General features: G+C 33.8%; 1 protein-coding gene across 1 annotated transcript in view; it reads left to right on the plus strand.

The window, feature by feature from the left end:
- LOC134576866 (uncharacterized) overlaps positions 1–23,890 on the plus strand; it is an 83,415-nt gene that overhangs the window by 39,427 nt on the left and 20,098 nt on the right. Inside the window, exons 58-102 of the mRNA XM_063435556.1 lie at positions 110–257; positions 411–521; positions 1,289–1,430; positions 1,822–1,965; positions 2,709–2,846; positions 3,065–3,166; positions 3,262–3,372; positions 3,929–4,085; positions 4,173–4,199; positions 4,656–4,811; positions 5,140–5,418; positions 5,835–5,952; positions 6,266–6,345; positions 6,456–6,490; positions 6,742–6,844; positions 7,456–7,493; positions 7,640–7,742; positions 8,353–8,390; positions 8,537–8,639; positions 9,165–9,202; positions 9,349–9,451; positions 10,060–10,097; positions 10,244–10,346; positions 10,899–10,936; positions 11,088–11,190; positions 11,833–11,870; positions 11,994–12,099; positions 12,418–12,452; positions 12,731–12,836; positions 13,520–13,618; positions 14,135–14,175; positions 15,087–15,189; positions 15,526–15,545; positions 15,753–15,785; positions 16,606–16,708; positions 17,571–17,611; positions 17,728–17,833; positions 18,159–18,254; positions 19,538–19,554; positions 21,301–21,327; positions 21,525–21,630; positions 22,219–22,320; positions 22,696–22,721; positions 23,413–23,515; positions 23,689–23,708. Coding sequence (XP_063291626.1) covers positions 110–257; positions 411–521; positions 1,289–1,430; positions 1,822–1,965; positions 2,709–2,846; positions 3,065–3,166; positions 3,262–3,372; positions 3,929–4,085; positions 4,173–4,199; positions 4,656–4,811; positions 5,140–5,418; positions 5,835–5,952; positions 6,266–6,345; positions 6,456–6,490; positions 6,742–6,844; positions 7,456–7,493; positions 7,640–7,742; positions 8,353–8,390; positions 8,537–8,639; positions 9,165–9,202; positions 9,349–9,451; positions 10,060–10,097; positions 10,244–10,346; positions 10,899–10,936; positions 11,088–11,190; positions 11,833–11,870; positions 11,994–12,099; positions 12,418–12,452; positions 12,731–12,836; positions 13,520–13,618; positions 14,135–14,175; positions 15,087–15,189; positions 15,526–15,545; positions 15,753–15,785; positions 16,606–16,708; positions 17,571–17,611; positions 17,728–17,833; positions 18,159–18,254; positions 19,538–19,554; positions 21,301–21,327; positions 21,525–21,630; positions 22,219–22,320; positions 22,696–22,721; positions 23,413–23,515; positions 23,689–23,708 — 3,884 coding nt within the window. The remainder of the gene's footprint in view (positions 1–109; positions 258–410; positions 522–1,288; positions 1,431–1,821; positions 1,966–2,708; positions 2,847–3,064; positions 3,167–3,261; positions 3,373–3,928; positions 4,086–4,172; positions 4,200–4,655; positions 4,812–5,139; positions 5,419–5,834; positions 5,953–6,265; positions 6,346–6,455; positions 6,491–6,741; positions 6,845–7,455; positions 7,494–7,639; positions 7,743–8,352; positions 8,391–8,536; positions 8,640–9,164; positions 9,203–9,348; positions 9,452–10,059; positions 10,098–10,243; positions 10,347–10,898; positions 10,937–11,087; positions 11,191–11,832; positions 11,871–11,993; positions 12,100–12,417; positions 12,453–12,730; positions 12,837–13,519; positions 13,619–14,134; positions 14,176–15,086; positions 15,190–15,525; positions 15,546–15,752; positions 15,786–16,605; positions 16,709–17,570; positions 17,612–17,727; positions 17,834–18,158; positions 18,255–19,537; positions 19,555–21,300; positions 21,328–21,524; positions 21,631–22,218; positions 22,321–22,695; positions 22,722–23,412; positions 23,516–23,688; positions 23,709–23,890) is intronic.

Consider the following 23,890-nt stretch of genomic DNA (forward strand, 5'->3'; position numbering starts at 1 on the left):
AACAATGACTACTGGTCAATGTTGGGCTCTAAATATAGGCATTCGAATTCATTCAGTTATGGTTTTATAACCATAATCCGTTGAGACTCAACACTTGTTTCTTTTCTAGGAGTGATTAAAGAATGCCCAGAAAATGAAATATTCTCTGATTGCTCCCTGGGATATGGGAAATCTTGTGAACCCAGCTGTGAATTCCTGGCTGTGCTTGACCAGGGCTGCGGTGCAGAATGCGCAACAGGCTGTATCTGCAAACACGGGTAAGCATGGGAACAAAAAGAGTCTGCTGGACACTGAATCAAATATTAACTAAGTTTAAATATAGCCCAGCAGAACATATACATATTAGTTTTGTTTAGGTACCTGGTAAGATAACCTGCTTTTTGCTAAATGTTTCATTGTATTGATTCTAGTCTATTGAGAGGTAGCGATGGAAACTGCATCCCACTGAACGAATGTCCATGTATTCACGGAGATGATGTATACAACCCTGGAGAAACACTGGCCAGTGACTGCAATACTTGGTAAGTACCACTGATGAAAACTTGGATGTCAAAAATGCATGTGGTCATGTTGAATAAATATCGCTAAAGATCAGAGGTGTGCACAGCACATTACTCTAGGATGTGCAAGAGAAAATTATCATCCAAACTTTATTTTAAAAATAATAATAATAAAAAAAGGCAAAGCAATTCACAAAAATCTGTATTTTTTTTAAAAGTGATTACACAGATACTGAGATATACAGAATGGTTTCCTTAAAACTTAAAGTGAACTCGAACTCTATGCACTAGGGTGTGTCTGGGAATAACTGGAAAACCTTGTACGCATGCCTATGCTGAAGAACAGATTAGATCTATTGTTTTCTAAAACTCAACTGTATAGGTGCTCTTAGAGAGCTGTTTACTCAATAAGTGCACTATGACCGAAGCACAACTAGTTCTTCAGTTTATGGGACCAGAAAGATGGCTGGTGCTCAGTTCAGATAACTAGAGACTTATTTTACATGAGCAAAAGAAATCCTTCACTTATAAACACAGTGAAATAATAGGTTCATCAAGCTGAGAGCCAATATTTTAGCTAGCCACGTTTGAATTATCGGAAAAATTGCAGAATTGGAAGTGCTTCAGACTAGGTTTATTTGCCTTCTTTTGGATCAACAGCAAAAACATATGTGAGGAAGGCTGAATTTGATGGATGCAAGTCTCTTTTCAGCTATGTAACTATGTAACTATGTAACATACAATATTCCTATTTTTACCATTATACTGTTTATTGTTATCTATCCTAGCACGTGTGAAAATGGCAAATTCTCCTGTACCACCAATCCTTGCAATAAAGTGTGTAATGCATATGCCGGATCCCAGTTCTTCCTCTTTGACAATATCTGGAAGACATATACCACAAGGGATTGCCCAGTTGTCCTAGTGCAGGTATGTTACAATGGAGTAATATTTAATTATGCAAATTATTACATCATCGTCCCTTCTGCAAGCTCCTCTGTGTGTTCCCAAATTATGATCTGTTCCAAGCTTAAACAATAGAATATAATGTAATGGGGGTGCTGATACTTTTTCCTGTCTGTAGCCCATTAATTCAATTTGTGACCATCTTTGTCAAACACACCCTTGTTTTAACAGTGTAAGATTTTCTTCTACTGATGATGGCATATATTGTATATGAATTGAGTATAAATATAGAATGTAAAAATATGTATAAAATAAATACCAATTACATTAATTTAATTTAAGGAATTTTGTAGGTTGAGAAGATACTGTGAAATATATTATTTTACATGGATACTTTATTTTTTATTTTCCATAGTCTCGAGAGGATGCTGTTCCAAACTTCCGTGTTATCATGCAAAATGTCCGGTCTGAATCTGTTGGAGGAGCTTTGGCCAGAAAATATATTACCATTGCATTTGAAGGCATTAGTGTAGCGCTGACCGAGGGAGAGCCTAGTGTGGTAAGACAGAGCCTAATTATTTGCTGGGCTGAATCTCATTCAATGGGCTGCCTGTTTTAATTTCAGATTATCTCTTTTTCCATTGTTTTGACACATTGAGATAAACACTTGAATGAGAGCAGATTGCAACTATATTATACTGTTAACTAAAATAAATGTTATTATTTTGTGGTTATGGGAAACTATAACTGAGAAAGTGCTAAGATGTCAGCCTCCAAATGCTAATGGAAAACCTGTAGATCTCTTTAGGAAATATGACTAGCTTAAAATACAAACCGCATATGGCCTAATAAAGAAGAGCTGTAGCTTTGCAAATAACCATTATGCAATAAAGCTTATTTACACAAGGGTGGCTTTTCTGCCATAATTAACTGGCTGCTTTCCTAATATTCCTGACAAAGAGCTCAAACTCAGGTAAAGAGTCTAGTTGGCATCTTCATAGTAACTTTGTGGTTAAGGAAGCTGGCTATTGTAGCTCAGAGTCACATGTTCAATTCCCACCAGGATCAACTAATTTTTTCATCCTTCTGTTGTGGATAAAATGAGGAACATTAAGTTACGTAATAATAACATGAAGAGCTCAGGGAGTACTTGGAAAAAAAAGCTCAATGTATCTATCCTTGTTAAAAAGCATTGCTATTAACTTTCCTTCTTAATATTATTCATATTCCCATGTAACAGAAACTATCAAATGTGCCTAGTTAACGATTAGCAGTTGTTCAAATAGTGTTCTGTTTTTACAGGTATATGATCCTAACAGCAAAGCTCAAGTTAAGATCTACCGTTCTGGATTCTACGTAGTAGCCCATTTCACAGAAGGTCTTACTGTCTACTATGATCAACATCTGGATGTCATTGTTCAACTTGAGCCAAGCCTACAGGTAAGATATCAATATTGTGGCTTTCCTTTTTAAAATGGCCTTTTTAATAGTAGATACTTCATTATGCCTCCCTGCCTTAAATACTGCCAAACTGAAAATAATGATACAATGAGTTTGAAAGTTATAACATTTTAATATATATTTATCCATGTAAATATACATGGAGTCCACCAAGTATCAAAAGTTATAATCACCATCTAAATGTTCCTCTTCTCCAGGGCAAGGTTCTGGGAATGTGCGGTGATGCTGATGGATCAACAACTACTGAACTGGCCATAAGTAACATGGAGCAATATGCATCACAATATCTTTTGGGAGAGGTAGGACATCAATTAACCATCTTACAGAATAACAATACTTGATTGATTTAATTTCTGACAGTGCAAATGTAATATGTATATGTTTTTTTTCACAGTGCGCAGAACCAGAGGTACCACCCTTCGTTCCAAGTGACAACCACAGGAGTTACGTTGAGAAACGTTGCAGTGTGCTTAAGAGCTCAGAATTTGCACTGTGCCATACTGAGGTAAGACTTAATTCTGAGATACTGGTAAATAGTTTAACCAGTAGGTTTTTTTTTTAAAACTTTTTTTATAATTTCTACTAAATACAATAAAGGTCTTCTTGCTCATATTTCCATAATTTAAGATTATTATAAAGGGATACTTAGCTTCACTGAAGTGCGATAAGTTCCCATTTTTGACTTAAGTGTACTTCATTTGCTCTAGAACAGTGGTTCCCAAATCTGTCTTCCTGACCCACCAACATTCCAGTTTTTTTGACAGTATCTCCATTGGAGCAAACAAGGCAAATACATAAATCCTGGATTATTGGTGGGCCATGCAGACTACTGTTTTAGATGTTATGATTGTGTACAGTAATGCTATAACAGTCCAGAGAACACAACAAACTCAACAACAGCTGGATATTCTACGGTGCTTATTCCCTTTTTAACATTGTTTTAGGATTTGGAGATAGTTAGATCATTTGTTATTTAGCCTGTCCTTATCATCCTTATTGAATTTAAAGCAGACAGGCATCTAGAATTGACGCTCACTAAGTTTTCATATTTCCCTTTAAAGGTCAATGTCCAACCTTATTACGCAGCTTGCGTAGAAGAGACAGAGAGCTGCAGAGAAGGGGAAAGCTGCCTCTGCTTCTGCACATCACTTGCTGCTTATGCCCGTGCCTGTTGTCGTAAGGGCATCACCATTGACTGGAGAAATCCTGACACATGCCGTTAGTATATCCTCTTAAATATTTAGAACTTTGGATTTTGTACACCCTTAATTGCCCACTTAACCTGTTGTCTTATATCTCTTGCAGCATCTCCCTGTGAATATTACAACCGAGGTAAGTAAAATATGCATGAAGAATAAAGTACTACACCATGTACTAACATTTCCATATCAAACATATTTTTTTTTTAAATGGGCAAAGTTAAAAATGTGACCTTCAAAAAGTCACCAAAAATCTATTTGTTTATTTCCCAGGAATTTGTTACAGAAATTGTGACAAGTCTTTAATTAAAATGCATTTCGAATTATTTAAAAATATAATATTTTTTAAACTTGACAAGATATTATCAATATAACTGCCCAGAATATTTTAGCATTAGTTTATTTTAATTCAAAGTGTTTAGGTGGATCTGAACACAACCATACATGTAACATTATGCATCGATCTGAAGACAATTCAGATCAATAAAAGCACAGCTTTTCTGATTATATATTACAATACATATGCATTCAAATAATTCTCCAATGTATGTATTGATTTATAGAACAACCTGTCCTGTTTATTTTTTAGCTTCTGGAGAAGGACCTTATCGTTTGATCATGTTGAATGGCAACACACTGGTGACAGATTTTGTTACCAAGAAAGTATATGTGATCCAGGATGATTTGCCAAATAACTTAGCTGCAACCTTCATGGTCACGCCAAGCCTCTATATTGACTCACTGAGTAAGTTGTTACATTGTGTCTCTTTCCTATATGTAATGTGTAGTATGGTTTGAGGCATGGTTTGCACTTGATCCAACTTGGCCATGCCTAGAATTTATAGACTAACAATACTAAACTTTTTAAAAACTTTTCCATTAGTGAAAAAGAAGGCCTAGCTTATTGCTAAATTAGTTAAATTATAATTCAAGTTTATAAAATGGAAAGGAGAACATTTTACTGAAATTCTAAGAATTAGCACAAAAGCATAAAAGAACAAATTCTGCTTAGTTCTTTGGACAATAAGGATATTTTGCAGAATGTTGACTGATAAATTTGATTTTGTTTTCAGATGGCAGGAAGTTAGTTTCACTAGAATCCGCCGAACATCCAAATTTCTTCATCGTTCAAAATAGCGATGGCAGCCTCAGTCTTCAGAAATGGCAACCAAGCGTCAGCTTCCGTTCTCAGGCCACATTCATCATGAGAGCAGGTCGCTGGGTCAGAGGCTACAATGCCTTGGAGTCCTTCACATCCCGTGGGCAGTATCTTTCCATCAAAAATGATAACTCATTAATTATGTCCAAGGTGAAGTCTGGAAACATGCTGGTGATGAATTTCAAACTGAGAGGTAATTGTACAAACAATTTAATTATTTTCAAGATATGGAAAGGAGAAACAATATTAGATTTAATGGTGCCTTAGCATGGTACAAAAAAAAAAAAAAAAAAGATTGCATAGATTCTATAAAAAGTTTCCTAAAGTTTGCAATATAAAAATCAGTTAAACTATTGTATTCTTCAATTAGCACATGAAGTTAAATTACTGTATAATATGCCAGTGTCACATAATATTATTTGATTATTTTATGAACTGAGTATGATAAAAATTCATTAAAACACAAAAAGTGAAGAAAAATAGAATATATGGAACCTGATCTCCTTGCTAATTTAAAGCATTAATATATGTGTAAGCTTGCTTTAAACAAAGAGTTACCCAAAAGGTTTACTATGTTTTAACATGTTTTATATATATTTTTTTTTACAGAGGAAAGCTTTGGTTTGCCCTCTTTCTCCATCTGTACTTGGAAGTACAGAGCTTGCAGTAACCCTTGCATTCCAACATGCTCAGATCCTCTTGGAACCAAGTGCACCCTCACACTCAAGTAAGTGACAACAGCATTTCTGAGGAATACCAGTATGGTTTTAATCAATATATGTAGATTTAGAATTATGTTTGTAATGATGCTTTTCTGATAAAACAGACAAAGCTGTAGCTGTCAAGTGAAAAGTATATAAGTGAGGTTATGATTCTATGCATAGAACAATATGGAATGGTAATCACTTATTAGAATAATTTTTTAAAGAAATCAATAGACTTCTCCAATAGGATATGTACTTAGATCTTCTACATGTTGAGCCATTTGCTTGACTGCTGAATTAGAAGCATTAAAACAATATGTCTCATTTCTTTCTTAGAGTTGAAGGCTGTTATCCAATCTGTGCCCCTGGCATGGTTTTCGATGAGATTACCCATCGTTGTGTGCGATTTGAAGACTGTAAGTTGACTTTTGTTTCCATACTGATAGCTGACCTATAATCCAACATAGGCAATGCAAAAATCAATTAAGAAATCAATCACTCAATAGTGTTATCTGTCTTATTTCAGGTATTAGCTTTGGTGTGCCCACTACTCCTCCACCGGTAAGAATCTACTGGGAATTATTTTTTTAATTGTTTTCAGATATTTACCTGGCTTTCCTAAAAGTTATACAGATGTACTATTTTTTCTCTCAACACCAAATTATTGTGAATTGAACACTGGCCAAGCTGTGACTATAATGGAATTCTATATTGTTCTAAATCACTATTTTTTTTACAATAAAGGCAATCACAGAATTCTTAACCATTGCCATGTATTTTATTAATGTGTGTATTATATTTAAACATTACAGGAGCAATGTAAGGATGTGCAGTGCAAAGTAGAGACATGTGAACAAGGGAAGACCCAAGTAAGAGTTGACTCACCAGATCCTTGTTGTCCAAAGTACATTTGTGGTAAGTGTGAGAGAATCTTTCCATAAGATAAACAATAAATAAATTAATAATAAACAATTAATAAATTAATCACTTTGATATGTCTATAAAACAGGAAAACAAGATGTTTTATATTTAATTAATATTATTCATTCTAGACTCTGTGAAATTGTTCCATAAAGCAGTGAAGATGCACACTTTAAAATGTGTTATTTATCTAACCCACTTACCCATCAAACTGGCCTGACAATGATTTTAAAATTATTTAATCTCTGTCATTGTATTAATTAGATTGCTTCAGGCAGAGCAGGATTACCATGGGTGACTTTAGGCACCTGCCTCGGTCACATGGGCCAGACAGGGGTATCTGGAGTTAAATTCTAGGCTCCATTCACCATCTATACATGAAGAAGAAAGGGGGGCTTTAACCCCTGAAGGACACATGACATGTGTGACATGTCATGATTCCCTTTTATTCCAGAAGTTTGGTCCTTGAGGTGTTAAGCAGTAACATGCCTGGGGTTTCAGATATACATGCAATGTGTTTTACATGGTTCTGAAGGATTCTGAAGAAAAGCATTTACCACTTCTAATTTTTATGTGTTTTTTAATGAATTTATTTATTTTTACAGTTCCAGAACAGACAACTACACCATCAACTTCAACACTGGTAAGGCTATCATATTGTTACATTATAAGACGGAATAAAAAATATTTTTTATCCTTTTCTACATTATTTCTATCTAATAATCCTATGTTTTCTTGGTTTAACCATTACCACGTATCCTATTAATGTATTGTATGTAAACATTACAGGAACCATGTAAGGATGTGCAGTGCATAGTAGAGAAATGTGAACAATGGGAGACCCAAGTCAGAGTTGACTCACCAGATCCTTGTTGTCCAAAGTATATTTGTGGTAAGTGTGAGAGAATCTTTCCATAAGATAAACAATAAATAAATTAATCACTTTGAATTGTCTATAAAACAGGAAAACAAGATGTTTTATATTTAATTAATATTATTCATTCTAGACTCCGTGAAATTGTTCCATAAAGCAGTGAAGATGCACATTTTAAAATTTGTTATTTATCTAACCTACTTAAAACACTTACCCATCAAACTGGCCGGACAATGATTTTAAAATTATTTAATCTCTGTCATTGTATTAATTAGATTGCTTCAGGCAGAGCAGGATTACCACGGGTGACTTTAGGCACCTGCCTCGGTCACATGGGCCAGACAGGGGTATCTGGAGCTAAATTCTAGGCTCCATTCACCATCTATACATGAAGAAGAAAGGGGGGCTTTAACCCCTGAAGGGCACATGACATGTGTGACATGTCATGATTCCCTTTTATTCCAGAAGTTTGGTCCTTAAGGTGTTAAGCAGTAACATGCCTGGGGTTTCAGATATACATGCAATGTGTTTTCCATGGTTCTGAAGGATTCTGAAGAAATAAAAATAAATGCATTTATCACTTCTAATTTTTATGTGTTTTTTTTAATGGATTTATTTATTTTTACAGTTCCAGAACAGACAACTACACCATCAACTTCAACACTGGTAAGGCTGTCATATTGTTACATTATAAGACGGAATAAAAAATATTTTTTATCCTTTTCTACATTATTTCTATCTAATAATCCTATGTTTTCTTGGTTTAACCATTACCACGTATCCTATTAATGTATTGTATGTAAACATTACAGGAACCATGTAAGGATGTGAAGTGCATAGTAGAGAAATGTGAACAAGGGGAGACCCAAGTCAGAGTTGACTCCACAGATCCTTGTTGTCCAAAGTATATTTGTGGTAAGTGTGAGAGAATCTTTCCATAAGATAAACAATAAATAAATTAAACACTTTGAATTGTCTATAAAACAGGAAAACAAGATGTTTTATATTTAATTAATATTATTCATTCTAGACTCTGTGAAATTGTTCCATAAAGCAGTGAAGATGCACATTTTAAAATTTGTTATTTATCTAACCCACTTACCCATCAAACTGGCCTGACAATGATTTTACAATTATTTAATCTGTGTCATTTTATTAATTAGATTGCTTCAGGCAGAGCAGGATTACCATGGGTGACTTTAGGCACCTGCCTCGGTCACATGGGCCAGACAGGGGTATCTGGAGCTAAATTCTAGGCTCCATTCACCATCTATACATGAAGAGGAAAGGGGGGCTTTAAGCAGTAACATGCCTGGGGTTTCAGATATACATGCAATGTGTTTTCCATGGTTCTGAAGGATTCTGAAGAAATAAAAATAAATGCATTTATCACTTCTAATTTTTATGTGTTTTTTTTAATGGATTTATTTATTTTTACAGTTCCAGAACAGACAACTACACCATCAACTTCAACACTGGTAAGGCTGTCATATTGTTACGTTATAAGACGGAATAAAAAATATTTTTTATCCTTTTCTACATTATTTCTATCTAATAATCCTATGTTTTCTTGGTTTAACCATTACCACGTATCCTATTAATGTATTGTATGTAAACATTACAGGAGCCATGTAAGGATGTGCAGTGCATAGTGGAGAAATGTGAACAAGGGGAGACCCAAGTCAGAGTTGACTCCACAGATCCTTGTTGTCCAAAGTATATTTGTGGTAAGTGTGAGAGAATCTTTCCATAAGATAAACAATAAATAAATTAATCACTTTGATATGTCTATAAAACAGGAAAACAAGATGTTTTATATTTAATTAATATTATTCATTCTAGACTCCGTGAAATTGTTCCATAAAGCAGTGAAGATGCACACTTTAAAATGTGTTATTTATCTAACCCACTTAAAACACTTACCCATCAAAATGGCCTGACAATGATGTCAAATTATTTAATCTCTGTCATTTTATTAATTAGATTTCTTCAGGCAGAGCAGGATTACCACGGGTGACTTTAGGCACCTGCCTCGGTCACATGGGCCAGACAGGGGTATCTGGAGCTAAATTCTAGGCTCCATTCACCATCTATACATGAAGAAGAAAGGGGGGCTTTAACCCCTGAAGGACACATGACATGTGTGACATGTCATGATTCCCTTTTATTCCAGAAGTTTGGTCCTTAAGGTGTTAAGCAGTAACATGCCTGGGGTTTCAGATATACATGCAATGTGTTTTCCATGGTTCTGAAGGATTCTGAAGAAATAAAAATAAATGCATTTATCACTTCTAATTTTTATGTGTTTTTTTAATGAATTTATTTATTTTTACAGTTCCAGAACAGACAACTACACCATCAACTTCAACACTGGTAAGGCTGTCATATTGTTACGTTATAAGACGGAATAAAAAGTATTTTTTATCCTTTTCTACATTATTTCTATCTAATAATCCTATTTTTTCTTGGTTTAACCATAACCACGTATCCTATTAATGTATTGTATGTAAACATTACAGGAACCATGTAAGGATGTGAAGTGCATAGTAGAGAAATGTGAACAAGGGGAGACCCAAGTCAGAGTTGACTCCACAGATCCTTGTTGTCCAAAGTATATTTGTGGTAAGTGTGAGAGAATGTCTCCATATTAAGATAAACAATAAATAAATGAATCAATGAATTTATATATCTATCATACAGGAAAACAAGGTGTTTCATATTTAATGCATAATGATATTTTAGACTCTGTGAAGTTGTTCCATTAACCAGCGAACATGTACTCTTTAAAATGTGGTTTTTAGCTACTCCACATAATCATCAAAATAGCCTGAAAAATAATTTCAATAATTTAATCTCTGTAATATTATTAATTAGATTGATTCAGGCAGAGCAGGATTATCATGGGTGACCATAGACACCCGCCTAGGACACATGGGTTAGACAGGAGCCTCCAGAACTATTTGCTTGGCCCCATTCACCATCTAAACATGAACAAGGATGGTGGGCCTTAAGCAGTAACCTACCTGTGGCACTAATCAGTAGCCTGTCTGAGGTTTCAGATCTAGATGTAATGTGTTTTCCATGGTTTTGAAGGATTCTGAAGACATTAAATAAATGCATTTATCATTTAAACTTTTTATCTATTTTTATTTATGTATTTATTTCGTTTTACAGTTTCAGTACAGACAACTACACCATCAACTTCAACAGTGGTAAGACTGTCATATTGTTACGTTATCAGACAGAAAAAAAAAGTATTTCAACCTTTCCTACTTTATTTCTATATTATCATCCCATTTTTTTTCTTGGTTTAACCATTGCCACGTATTCTATTAATGTATATATTGTATGTAAACATTACAGGAACCATGTAAGAATGTGCAGTGCATAGTGGAGACATGTGAACAAGGGGAGAACAAAGTACGAGTTGACTCAACAGATCCTTGTTGTCCAACGTACATTTGTGGTAAGTGTGAGAGAATGTCTCCATATTAAGATAAACAATAAATAAATGAATCAATGAATTGATATATCTATCATACAGGAAAACAAGGTGTTTCATATTTAATGCCTAATGATATTTTAAACCAGGTCTGACCAAAAGGTAGATCACAGATGTTTTAAAACTACAGTTTCCATGATGCATTGCTTTTCTAAAGCATTCTAAAGGCATGCAAATTGTCATGGGGTTGTAGTTCTACAACATCTGGGCATCTACGCTTTGGGCACCCCTGTTTTAGAGTCTGTAAAGTAATTCCATTAACCAGTGAACATGCACACTTTAAAATGTGTTATTTATCTAGCCAACGTAAAACATGCAATCATCAAAATGACCTGGAATTTATTTCAAATCATTTAACCTCTGCCATGGGTGACCTTAGGCACCCGTCTATGACATGTGGGTTAGACAGGGTCCTTGGAACTATGTGCTTTGCCTCATTCACCGTCCATACACAAACAAGAAAGGGAGACCTTAAGCAGTATCCTGCCTTGGGCTTCAGATATACATGTAATGTCTATTCCATGGTTCTGAAGAAAGATATAACAATAAATACATTTATTGTTTCTAATTTTTATATGTGTTTAATAATGTTTTTTGTTTTTACAGTTCCCGTACTGACAACTACACCATCAACTACAACACTGGTAAGACTGTCATATTGTTACGTTATAATATGGAAAAAAAAATATTTCAACCTTCCCTTCATCTTTTATATCTAATCATCCTCTTTTATCTTGCTTTATATAAATATGTGCTCTTGATTTTAGGACGCGTGCTGGAATGTGCACTGCCCAGTGGTGACATGTAATGAAGGAGAGAATTTGGTGAGACTGGATTCAGCCGATCCTTGCTGTGCACGCGAAGTGTGTGTTGGTAAGTTCTTAGATGATGAAGACAGTGTATGCAAGACTTAGAACGGTATTGGTTGTAATAGACGATAGACAGACAGATACTATTTCCTGTTAATGCAAGATGGGGTTGGGATAAGCTCCTTTCTCTTGTTTAGTTCTTGCATTTGAAAATTGCTTTCTAAACAATAGCTAAAGGAATAAACATAGTTCATTATTAAAAGATTGCAACCTTACTGTTGGTGTTATCTGAAACTTGCAATGTCATGTGCTTAATGATTTGGACATGCTCGGTGTTAAAATATTCAACGTTAACACATAATCTATTTTATGCTATTTATAGGAACCACCACAACCACTGTACCAACCACAACAGAAGTGAGTATCTGCAAAAAAATCGCACTCATTTCTCACAGGTCATTGTTTATAATGTGTATTTAAACAATTCAGGCAGATACTTAGGTGGGTTAGATAAGGGTTTTTCAATTTATTCAATGTCATATAACACCACACTACCAATCAACATAAAATAATTGGTGTAGTTTATTGCAGTTCATATTCATCAACTAATACTATTAAAGGAAATTAAAAGAATGGCGTGCTCAGAAAATGTTGACATATTAATTGTGTTTATATAATGTGTGTATACTTTACAGGACAAATGCAAACATGTCGTGTGTGATGTAACAATATGTGACAAGAGTGGTTCATATGTGAAGGAACTCCCTTGGTCAGATCCGTGCTGTCCACGTTATGAGTGTGGTAAGTTCTAAGAACCTAATGGAGTATGTCAGTAGGAGATATTGATGTTTAGAATTCTTGTCTAAATACAAGCATTTACATGTAAGTTCTCCAGAGACTCATTCACCCAATATGTAGTATTTAAGACACCTTGTGTTTCAAAATATTATATATGACTTAGTCCAGTTACTTACTAACCAGCATTTGTTTCTGCATTTTTCATGAAGATAATGTCTAGCTATACGGGATCTGAGTAATATGTGTAATTGCTACATATTAACTATATTGACGGGTTTTAAAAGCTGATTTAGCAAAAGCTCACTAGTGAATGCACTTTTACATCAACAAAAGGCAAAGGCAGATTGTACCGGTTATGTTGATAATCATATTCCAAAGATATTTTATCCCTACTGTGTTAAGACTTGATTCTGTTTTTTGAATTCCGATTGCCCTAAAAATACGGTATTTAATTTTATTCAAGGCAACTGATTTGGCAACTAATTTATTTATTTGTCTTGTTTTCCCATGTTAGCTTTTGATTTTAAAAAACAGCAAATTTGGAATCTAGCAGTTTATCTAGCTTGTAAATGTAACTCAACATAACTTGAGCAATAATGGATTTTACAAAACAGTTTTGAAAAAAATACAACACCGGTTTAAATATATATATATTTATTTATTTATTTAAATTTCTGTTTTTCTAGCATGCAAGATGTGTGAAAATCCTCCGATATGTGAAAATGGAGAACCACCAATTGCACAATTTGATGAAAATACACAGTGTTGCCCAGTGTATATTTGTGGTAAATACCTACCTCATATAGGAAGACTAAATTGAGTGTGTAGCACAAGGAAGGCAATGTACAGTATAAAACAATTCATGGGTGAAAGTGTGAAAACGGAGGAGGAATATTAAATTTGCTCTCCATGAATAAATGTTAATTATTTTCTGTGCCACATAGGTTAGTCCAGCTGCCCAATTCTTGGAACAATATTTTACCTAGAACAATATTTGAATTTAAAATCAATGTAGTTTGAACATATTCTAAGGATAATGGCAAATGGTCAAATTCTAAGCAGGTCCTATCATACAGAACATGCACTCATTCTACAAATAAAATTCTTAAGGAAGTTGCAAATGATATTAATATCAATTTAATGTTTAAAAGGAAATACTTACATACCACAGGTATTCTCGATCTTAAATAATTTGTTACTGAAACTCAAGATTCAAAAGATAGATAGACAATGTTTCATGCTATTAAATCAGTCTCATTCAATAGAAACACTAATCTAACACTGACATTTTTTGGTAACAGGACAGACAAAGACTACGACAACTGTGTCTTCTAATACACCGGTATGTTTGTATTTTGTTGTTGTTTATCTTTATATTTATACTGAATTTTAAAATGTTGCTTTAATTCCATTTCCACCCAATATAGATATACTCTGGGGAAAATGTGCATATAATATAAATTATTTGAAAGTAATGATGACAATGAATTCGTTTAAAGAATAAAAGGAAAATAATGATCCACCTTAGACTTTTTAGCACTGAGCAGCACTGAAAAATTTTAAAAATTGGGAACAGTATATAACCCTGTAGTTTATGTGGGAACAAACAAAACTTTAACATCCCATAATAAGGATGCTTTTAAAGAACACTCCATAGAACTAAGCAATTTACTTTAATATCTGTTTATTGCTGAATATTTCACAAATAAAAGTACTTAGAGGGCATGTTTGCTTTTCATGCTGTCTTTACAATATTCTTTATCAACAAGTTTGCCCTATTGCATATATAAAACAAATATTACTTGGGCTGGGTTAGATGGTATAGACAAGGGGTGCCCAAAAAGTAGATCCCCAGATATTTTAAAACTACAGTTTCCATGATGCATTGTCATTCTAAAGGTATGCAAAGGAACGCAAAGCATCATGGAAGTTGTAGTTCTACAACATTTAGGGATCTACCTTTTAGGGATTCTGTGTATAGACTGTATATTAATCAGTATTGGCCCTGTTTAAACCTTGGTTATGGTAGGTTTCATTCAGTTCAACTTTTCAACCTAGTGAGGTGGATAAGATTGATAGGGAATGATAGTATCTATTTATGTATTGTCACTTAGTTATGTCAGAGAGCATGAATTAAAGACATTGGATTCCGATATGGAGCAAACATATTATACAGATGTTCCTGGACAGTGCTATATGATGGAACGTCTGAATGATGATACAATAATATCCTTTTGTTTATTTACTATGCAGAACCCATGCAGATATGTTGAGTGTCCCACTAAAACATGTAATTATGGCGAATATCTGGTGGCAATCAATGGAACAGACCCATGCTGTTTAGACAAAATATGTAGTAAGTATGAATGGAATATTTGTTTGCATTTTGAATTTTATATATGTATGTGTTGATAATCCTAGTTTAAAGCTTTTAAAGTGTTTTATGTTTGTTTTACTAAACTGCCATAGACAAGTGCAATTATGTAATCAATACAGCCCTTACCCTTAGCCAGAATAGCATAGATGTCTATTTGAATATTTAATTTATTTTAGTTAAATATATGCTTACCCTTATAAACAGGGAATAATTTATATCATGTATTTATTATTTTTTTTTAATTTCATCACAACCTTGTCCAGACTTAGACAAAATAATATAATAATATAATAATATCAATGTCTTTTTTTCTAGTTCCTGAAGTCACCACTCCAGTAAGTTCACAGTTTTATCTATCTATCTGTCTGTCTATCTGTCTATCCGTCCGTCCATCCGTCCGTCTGTCTATCTATCTATCTATCTATCTATCTATCTATATATCTATCTATCTATCTATCTATCTATCATCTACCTATCGACCCATCCAGTTTGGACTTCTTATACTTTCTGTTACTTTAATGTTTTTTTAATTTATTTTACAGGAACCTCCCATCTCTACCATCACTACTCCTTCGGTATGTCATTTATCATCCTTTGTTGATAATAAGTCAAATCAAGTTTAGCTTAGTTATAACAGAACAATAAAACATTTGCAAGGATTAGTACTCTAAGCATTATTTGACATCAGAGAACCCTGTGTGTTATAGGAGAATTGTCATGTTTGGCCTAGAAAGGTATTGAGTCCCATGCAAGCAATACAGCTACAATTAGTCAGGACACTATTGTCAGTTTGTCACAAATATTAATTTATATCAACTGACTTGCTTAAAGGGGCCCTCTCGGTAATATAACCACCACAGCTAACTAAAGTGTTTATGTTATGATGAGTCATTGGTCCTTTGTGAGAGCCATTTGGGAGCCATCTCCTGGTTCTTTGCTGAACTTTTTGGGAACAGTTTCGTTTTCTTTTTGGGAACAAACTGGGGCTCTCTCCTGCACTCTGAGACCACCTCCTCCTCAGCCATATTAATAACGTGGATTTAAAATGTCCTTGCTTCCAGTAACAATTTCATCCAACTTGGATGAACGTGATAGGTAAAGAAAGCTAGGCTAACCCACCTTCTGCTTTCTTAGTCAATCACTGCTATCTAGCTTGAAATAAATGAATATGAATAATGCAAAACTGTAAATTTCTAATTATCAATGTAGCTAAAAATGGTTGATCCCCTGTTTTACTGAAACAAAAAAAAACAAATAGATTGACAAAGAACAAGGGGAAGTCCCTAGAATCTTGGTAGTATACCCACCAAAAAAAAGATATGTGGTTCAGATTGTCCGTTTAAATCCGTTTTAGATGACTTATCTGGTTTACATTACGTTTCTTCTCTTTGTTAGCCTTGTGAAAATGTGCAGTGTCCAACCTCCAAATGCGATTTTGGAGATACTGTCTTGGTGAAAGTAGACTCAGAAAATCCATGCTGTGCATTGTATGAATGTGGTAAGTGCACACGTTACATCCAAAGTAACAATCTAGAATATTCACAAATACATTCAGGATTCACAGAATTGGAACTAATAAAAATGATATCATAAAATGCAACACAATTTAAAAATGATGGTCACACAGTCAAACAAAAAAACCTTAGTAATAAAAAAAACATAAAACAATGGAACTGCCCTTTTATTTTATTTTCAATAGTTTCTTCTCTAAAAAAAGAATAGTTAATTGGGCATATTCACAAAACGTTGAATACATCTGTTACAAGTTTAGAAGCAATTTTGTGAGAAATAGCCAAAAGAATTTAAAACATTTTTAGGAAATGTATCTCCTAACAAAAGTGAAATTGATCATAATGAAGTTTATATAGGCAGCAGAAATATAGATTTTATTCAGTATAGTGATCTTAATTTGTCTACGTGTGGGTAAAATTCAAAATGTTTAAAGACAATGTTTCCTATGATTAAAAAAAAAAACAGTTAACAATGAGAATAACCACAGAACAACTAAAACAAAAAAACTGCAAAAACAAACAAACAAAAAAACTAACTCTAATTGAAATAGAAGTACCCATATAATGAAGATGACCAACCTTAAATCTAAAGGCAAATACAAAGAAATAGCTATAATGGTAAATCGGATGTTGATTAATGTGCTTAATGGATTCCATCCAAAATTGTATTTTACCTATTGAGCAAACTAGCAATTGACCAATATATAAAATGCACAGACATGTTTCATAAAGCGGTGATGGCACAATGCTGTGGTCTCCAACAGCTGGACTGCCAGATTAATTACTATCACAAACCATGAAAATGAAGCAATGCTTTGGTTTATTTATTTCTCTTTCTGTCCTATCTAGTTCCACCTACTACAACTCCAACAACAGTAACAACAACAAAGGTAAGCATAGTTAATAGCAAAACCTTTCAGGCACAGTGTGCCTTGAGATAATATGCAAGTATATAAATTACACAGGATTGTTAAACCCCAGTTACTTACTGCTGTTACATTTGCAGGAGAAATGCTGGGATATAGTATGTCCAGTGCACGACTGTTATAAGGAAGGAACCTCAAAAGTTGAAATTAAAAGCGATGATCCCTGCTGTAAAGCATACGATTGTGGTAAGCTACTCTATGATCACGGAAGGGCAATATTATTATATGGTTAGCTGAAAAGAAACTTGCATCCATCAAGTTCAGCCTTTCTCACAAATGTTTTTGCTGTTGCTCCAAAAGCAGGCACAAAACCCAGTCGGAAAACGTTTCCAATCTTGTAAAATTCAATAACACATTAGTAATCCCCTTTATTAAAAAATAAATAAAACTTTAGTAGAATTGATTAGTTGCAATATTTCCCAAGGCATGTAACATTTTGTCATTTGGATTTCAATTGGATTCACTACAATTCTGAGATAATATGTCTGTACATTGTTTTTTTGTTTTCTAGAATGCCAACCATGCAGCCCAGCTCCCTTCTGCAATGGAAACAAGCCCATAATGAGCATTGATCCTGAAACGCAATGTTGTCCAACCTATAGATGTCGTAAGTACCAATATAAAGTGATGCATATCAGGCAATTATACTAGACTTAGATAACTATATTCATGATTCTGTAATCTACAGGATTATTGGTTTCTCTGTACTTAATGAATCTCCTCAAAACCCATAATGACTTGTGATATATCAATATGATTCATTAAAGGAACACCTATAGCATTAGGAATACAAATCTGTATTTCATACGCTATAGTGTTCCCCTCTATATTTAGATTCAGACCCCGCTCCTGAAATTTAAATAAAACTGGAAAATAAGTTTTTTTTACCACTGCCAATATAGAGTCCCTGCAGCAGCTCGATCTGCATTTCCTGATATCATGCTGACGCTTCTAAATGTCCAATTCGATGGTCCTCATAGATGAGCATTGGGAATGGCTTCTATGCTTTTACATTGCAAGGTGAAAACAAGAGGACCATTGCGCCCAGAGCACTTCATTGAGATGAAGTGGTCGGTTTGCCTTTTGTGATTGTTTAATCTACCTGGATACACAATTATTGGATATATTAAATAACTAAAGGGTTTTTAGTATCACTCCAATAGGCATTAAAGTGTAAGCTCCACCTGCCACGTCAAGGCAAAACCTCTTGGGTAAGTCCCTCACTTACTTTTCACCTTGCTACTTTAAGTTGAAATGTAACATATCTAATGAGACACAGAGGGGTATTTTTCTAAACTGCTACACACTTATTAACCCTTAATAGGTAACACATGGGGTGGGTGGCAGCACTGTAACATGGCTGTGTAATAGAAAAGCCATTTAGCTTACAGAAGCACGATGAATTGTTAATGTAGGACTCACCTCAGAGGTTTGCCTTGACGTGCCAGGTGGGCTTATACTTACATGGCCATTAGCGTGTTACTAAAAAAAACTCCAGTTATTTAAATGTGTATTGGGATATGAGAAAGTGCGCAAGTAAATTTGTCTTTGTTTTTGATTGTATGTTTTGGGGATGATGTGTACTATGATCATTACTGCCAACCAGGAGTAGTGGGAGGTTGAGTGCAGGGCTTACTTTTGTATGTTTTTATTTCAATATATGCTTTACTAACTCAATCACAATGTAATATTGTATCCGATGTATTAGTATCCATATATTATATGTACTGCTAACCCCATTGGTATAGTAACACAAAAAAATATATATTGGTCAAAAATGAATTTCAGGTAAAATGCCTAAATGATTAGTAGTTAATGGAAAACGTTTTTATATTGATTCTATTTTCTATGTTTTTATATAACATTAACAATGTTCCTTCTGCATTTTAGCACCAGAAAATCCTCCGGTAAGTTCTATGGTATAAAGTATTGATTATGTGGGTTTATGTATTGCAGTAATTAGTTATAGGTACACATGACATTAGCTATCATCCCATTAACATATTTCAGCTGTGGGTTTTTTCTCACTGTCATGGCACAACAGTTTAATTATAGTGTTATTAAATGACATACAAACATTAGAATATTGCAAGTCATTAAACCACATCCATTGGGCAGCCTGGAGAGATTAGCATAGCAGATGGTGCTCTGGTTCCATTAAGAAAAAAACTGTCAGCATTTCAGTCTTCTGATGCCATTGTCATTAAAGGGACACTCCAGACTCCTAAAGCACTTTAGCTTGCTGTAAAGCTGTATGTATGACGAGTGTGTCTTATTTTTTGGCATTTTGCTAAAAGTGCCGATTTCATTAGAATTTTCTAAATTAAAATGGTTACATCCCCTTGGCTGTCAAGCAGACAATTGGTTGTGTTACTTCCTGATTGTGTAACTTAGAAGAGCTAGACTCAAGAGGCAGCAATTGCCCAGGGCCTCTGCCTTGTAAAGACTTCTCAAGGAGCTGCATTGGGAAGTCTCTGATTGGACAGCCACAGAAAGTCTGGGAGGGGTTAGAAAAGGGAGGCTTGCAAAATCTGCAGACAAGAGAATTACAGGTGTTGCAAGCTGGCTTTTGATATGACTGCAATGAAAAAATGCATAATTAAATGCATGCAAGTTTTAATTTAGGTTATATCAACTCCACACACAGTGTTTTTATTTATTTTGTATTTGGGAAATAGAGTGTCCCTTTAAGTTGAGAAATAATAACATTTAGACCCCATAATGTATTCAAAAACCAGGGATGGCCAAACCCCCTTTAGTTGAGTGATTTGCTATTGCTTTACTATAATAAAACTCTATATTAATCATGATAATGACAATATTTTTACTTTACTATACACTTACAAAAATATAAAAAAACAAGCTAATAATCTCACCATCCATTCTTCATATCTTTAACTAATATGTTTAGATTGGAAGACAGTGGGTGTTGATGCATTTGGTGCATAATACTATTTCTTACGTATTGAGAATTAAATCATATGGTATAGTTGAAATCTTGTGGTGCTCATCAAGGGCACAAGGTGTTTTGTTTCTCTAACTTCTAGCATTATTACAATTCTTTACGTTTACGGTTATGGATCTTTGAATGATTATTCTGTGCAGATATTATACACCTTTGTGTTTCTATATAATTATTTTGTTATATCTCAGAGATAACCAGTTGCAGATGTCCATTTAAATGCACCTTGGCATGTGCTAGATTTTTGTCTAAGCAATATGTTAAATGCTACTTGTGTCTTGCATCTGGTACAAATGTTTCCTACATTCATAGAATCTCCTAACTAAACTGTATTCTGGTCAATTAAAAGTGCTGCTGCTCCATTAGTCAATCACATATAAAGAATAAACTATAAAAAAAACTGCAAAGGTATTCTTTGGATTTTTACATTTTTTAGCTTTGTGCTTCTGGTATCTGTGTTTCTATTCAGATGTTGGCACTCATACCTAATAGTATCCTAAATCCAAGTGTTGCTAGATATGCAATGAATTACATCTTTATTCAGATTATTATGTGTAACAGACAATTTTGAACATGCTCTTTCAAGAGTAAAATATTATCTTTATCAAGTCTAAAGAATAATTTTATAAAATGTGTACGCACTCAATCTAAAATGTTTTAGTAATCTTTTTGTATACATTTTTTCCCCTAGACACCTTTCATCCCTACGACCACCGAGGTAAGCAATGATAATGATAAAACTCAAATATGTGATTTTTTTTTTATTATTATTTCTTACTAGTTTATTATTTAGAAATATGGGATTAATCCTAATAAAAAAAAAATTGGACCTTTGACCTTATTATCATTTTATACTTGCTATTACTAAACTTTATAAGTCAATTGTTTATGATAATTGTGTTATCTTAATTCCAGAACCCATGCAATGGTATAGTGTGTGAATCTGTAACCTGCTCGAAGAAAGGTGAAGTTTTGGTGGATTTACACGTGACAGGTTCCTGCTGTCCCCATGTAGTGTGCGGTAAGTTTTCATGTACACTCTAAAAATACTGCATATTTAGCGAATATGTCTAGAGTACCGTACTAATAAATCATTAATTTATTTATCTTGTTTCTAAAGAAATCCTTTGGGTTTAAAATGTTAACTTTGATGTAACAGAAAAAGGGGAATTCTAGATATCTATGAATATAGACAGGCATTCTCTTAGCACAGGGGTGCCCAGATCTTCAGATGTTTTAAAACTACAACTTCCATGATGCTATGTCATTGTAAAGCATCCTAAAGACATGCAAAGTATCATGGGAGTTGTAGTTTCTCAACATCTGGGATCTACCCTGTGTTAGTATAACAGAAGGCTTTTTATAATTATACAAAAAAAATATGCTGTTTGGCATTTGATTAAAAAAAATATTACTGAGTTACATTTACAGTTACATTTCTCCTACCTTCAGCACTGGGCGGCTATGTGCTAAGGATCAGCTACTTATGGCCTAGTTTCTCCTAGTATTACATAACTACTTGATCACATATATATTACCTAACTCATTGATTATCTCCCAGCATGTGCTATCAGTTGTAAATTATATCATTATTTTTATTTGTGTGCAGAATGCTCCAACGCGTGCCCAAATCCTCCTGTGTGTGAATATGGCAACACACCAATAAAATCTTTCAATCCTGAAATTGAATGTTGTCCAGAATATATATGCAGTAAGTACACAAAACGCAGAAAAAAAATAAATAAAAAATACAGTAAAATATAAAAATGTTATTATGCTGGATAGATTTTTCTAACTCCCAGGACGATTGACACCAAATAATTAATGAGTGGATATTGTGCATTAATTTTAATGGAATCATGTTTGTCAATTGAATTAAATTATTCATATTATCAATATAATTATTAAAAATGACCCTGTTGTTCGATAAAATTATTACTGCATAGATCTGTGGAAAATGTTGGCGCCTTATAAATAATAATAAAAATAATATTTTTTTTATCATGATCTAAACAGTTAAATTTAGATAAATGTATTTGTCCTTTAAAACATGGAATAACTAAACAATGTTTTGTTTCATTGATAGATCCCATTGAACCTACAACACCAACGGTATGTTTCTCTAATCAAGTTAATTAATGGGCTATTGAGATAAAACCAATATATATACAACTTGGTCGTGGATGATATAAAAGACATCTTATGGAAAGCATACTTTAACAATAAATGTAGTTTAGCATGCAAAAATGTTTTTTTTTTTGTTTTTTTTTTGTCCAGGCTTATAGTATGTTTTGTGCCTAGTATTATATATCTAAATTGTATGTTCCCGCTTCCACAGCAATAATATTTCTCAAGGTAGCAGGGACTATAAGAAACATATATGCTGCAGTGTTAGAATTTTATATGGCACTCCAAACTAAGATCAGATATCCTCAATCAATTTGTAACAAGAAAGCTACGCTGGTATTTGACAGAGCTTGAATAAATAGAATATTTTAGTTTTTACACTTTTTGAGTGATATGAGATAACTTTGAGGTCAACAAAGAATGTTTGTGATGAAATCCTGGACCACATTGCTGTGGGTACACTGAGATCACAAGCTAAGGATTTGTAAATCCCCAATGGATTTTGATTATATCTATTTTCAACTTGCCAATCAGTGATTTTTTTTTAAATTCAGGCTGACACATTTTATCCTATAGAGTACCCACAAAGCTTGCACTTTACATCATGTACACTTTTTCCCTCATAAATAAAGCCTTGTATCTGTATACAATCTTCATGGCTAAAATTTTTGTATAGGTGGAATGTAAGGACGTTGTTTGCCCAACTAAAACATGTGATGAAGAGCACACTCTGGTTGCAGTATTAGGAAATGATCCCTGTTGTTTCGACTATACTTGTGGTAAGTGCAATTATCCAATTTCACAAATGAATTAAGTGAACAAATTAAAGTTGAGCAATTCCTGACATAGGCTTATTGGGTGTAGAATTGCTCACTGTGATTTCTTGCGAAGCACATAATTCATAGACATTTCATATTTCAGCCATTTAAAATAGTTTTCTTTTATTTTTCAGTGCCACACATTACAACTACAGTAAGTTCAATATTGCTTTCAAATATGTCAAGTGATGGATTCCTTTTGTCGATTTTTCTTTCTTCTCTTACATCAATATTTCATTTTAATTTCACCCTACTTTTATTGTGTTATTCATTCGTTTTCTTAAATGGGCTATGTCTGTAGGATTCATATTACAAATATATAAATTCAGAAAAGAC

Source organism: Pelobates fuscus, chromosome 11 (genome assembly GCF_036172605.1).
Source record: "Pelobates fuscus isolate aPelFus1 chromosome 11, aPelFus1.pri, whole genome shotgun sequence".
NCBI classification, from domain to species: domain Eukaryota; kingdom Metazoa; phylum Chordata; class Amphibia; order Anura; family Pelobatidae; genus Pelobates; species Pelobates fuscus.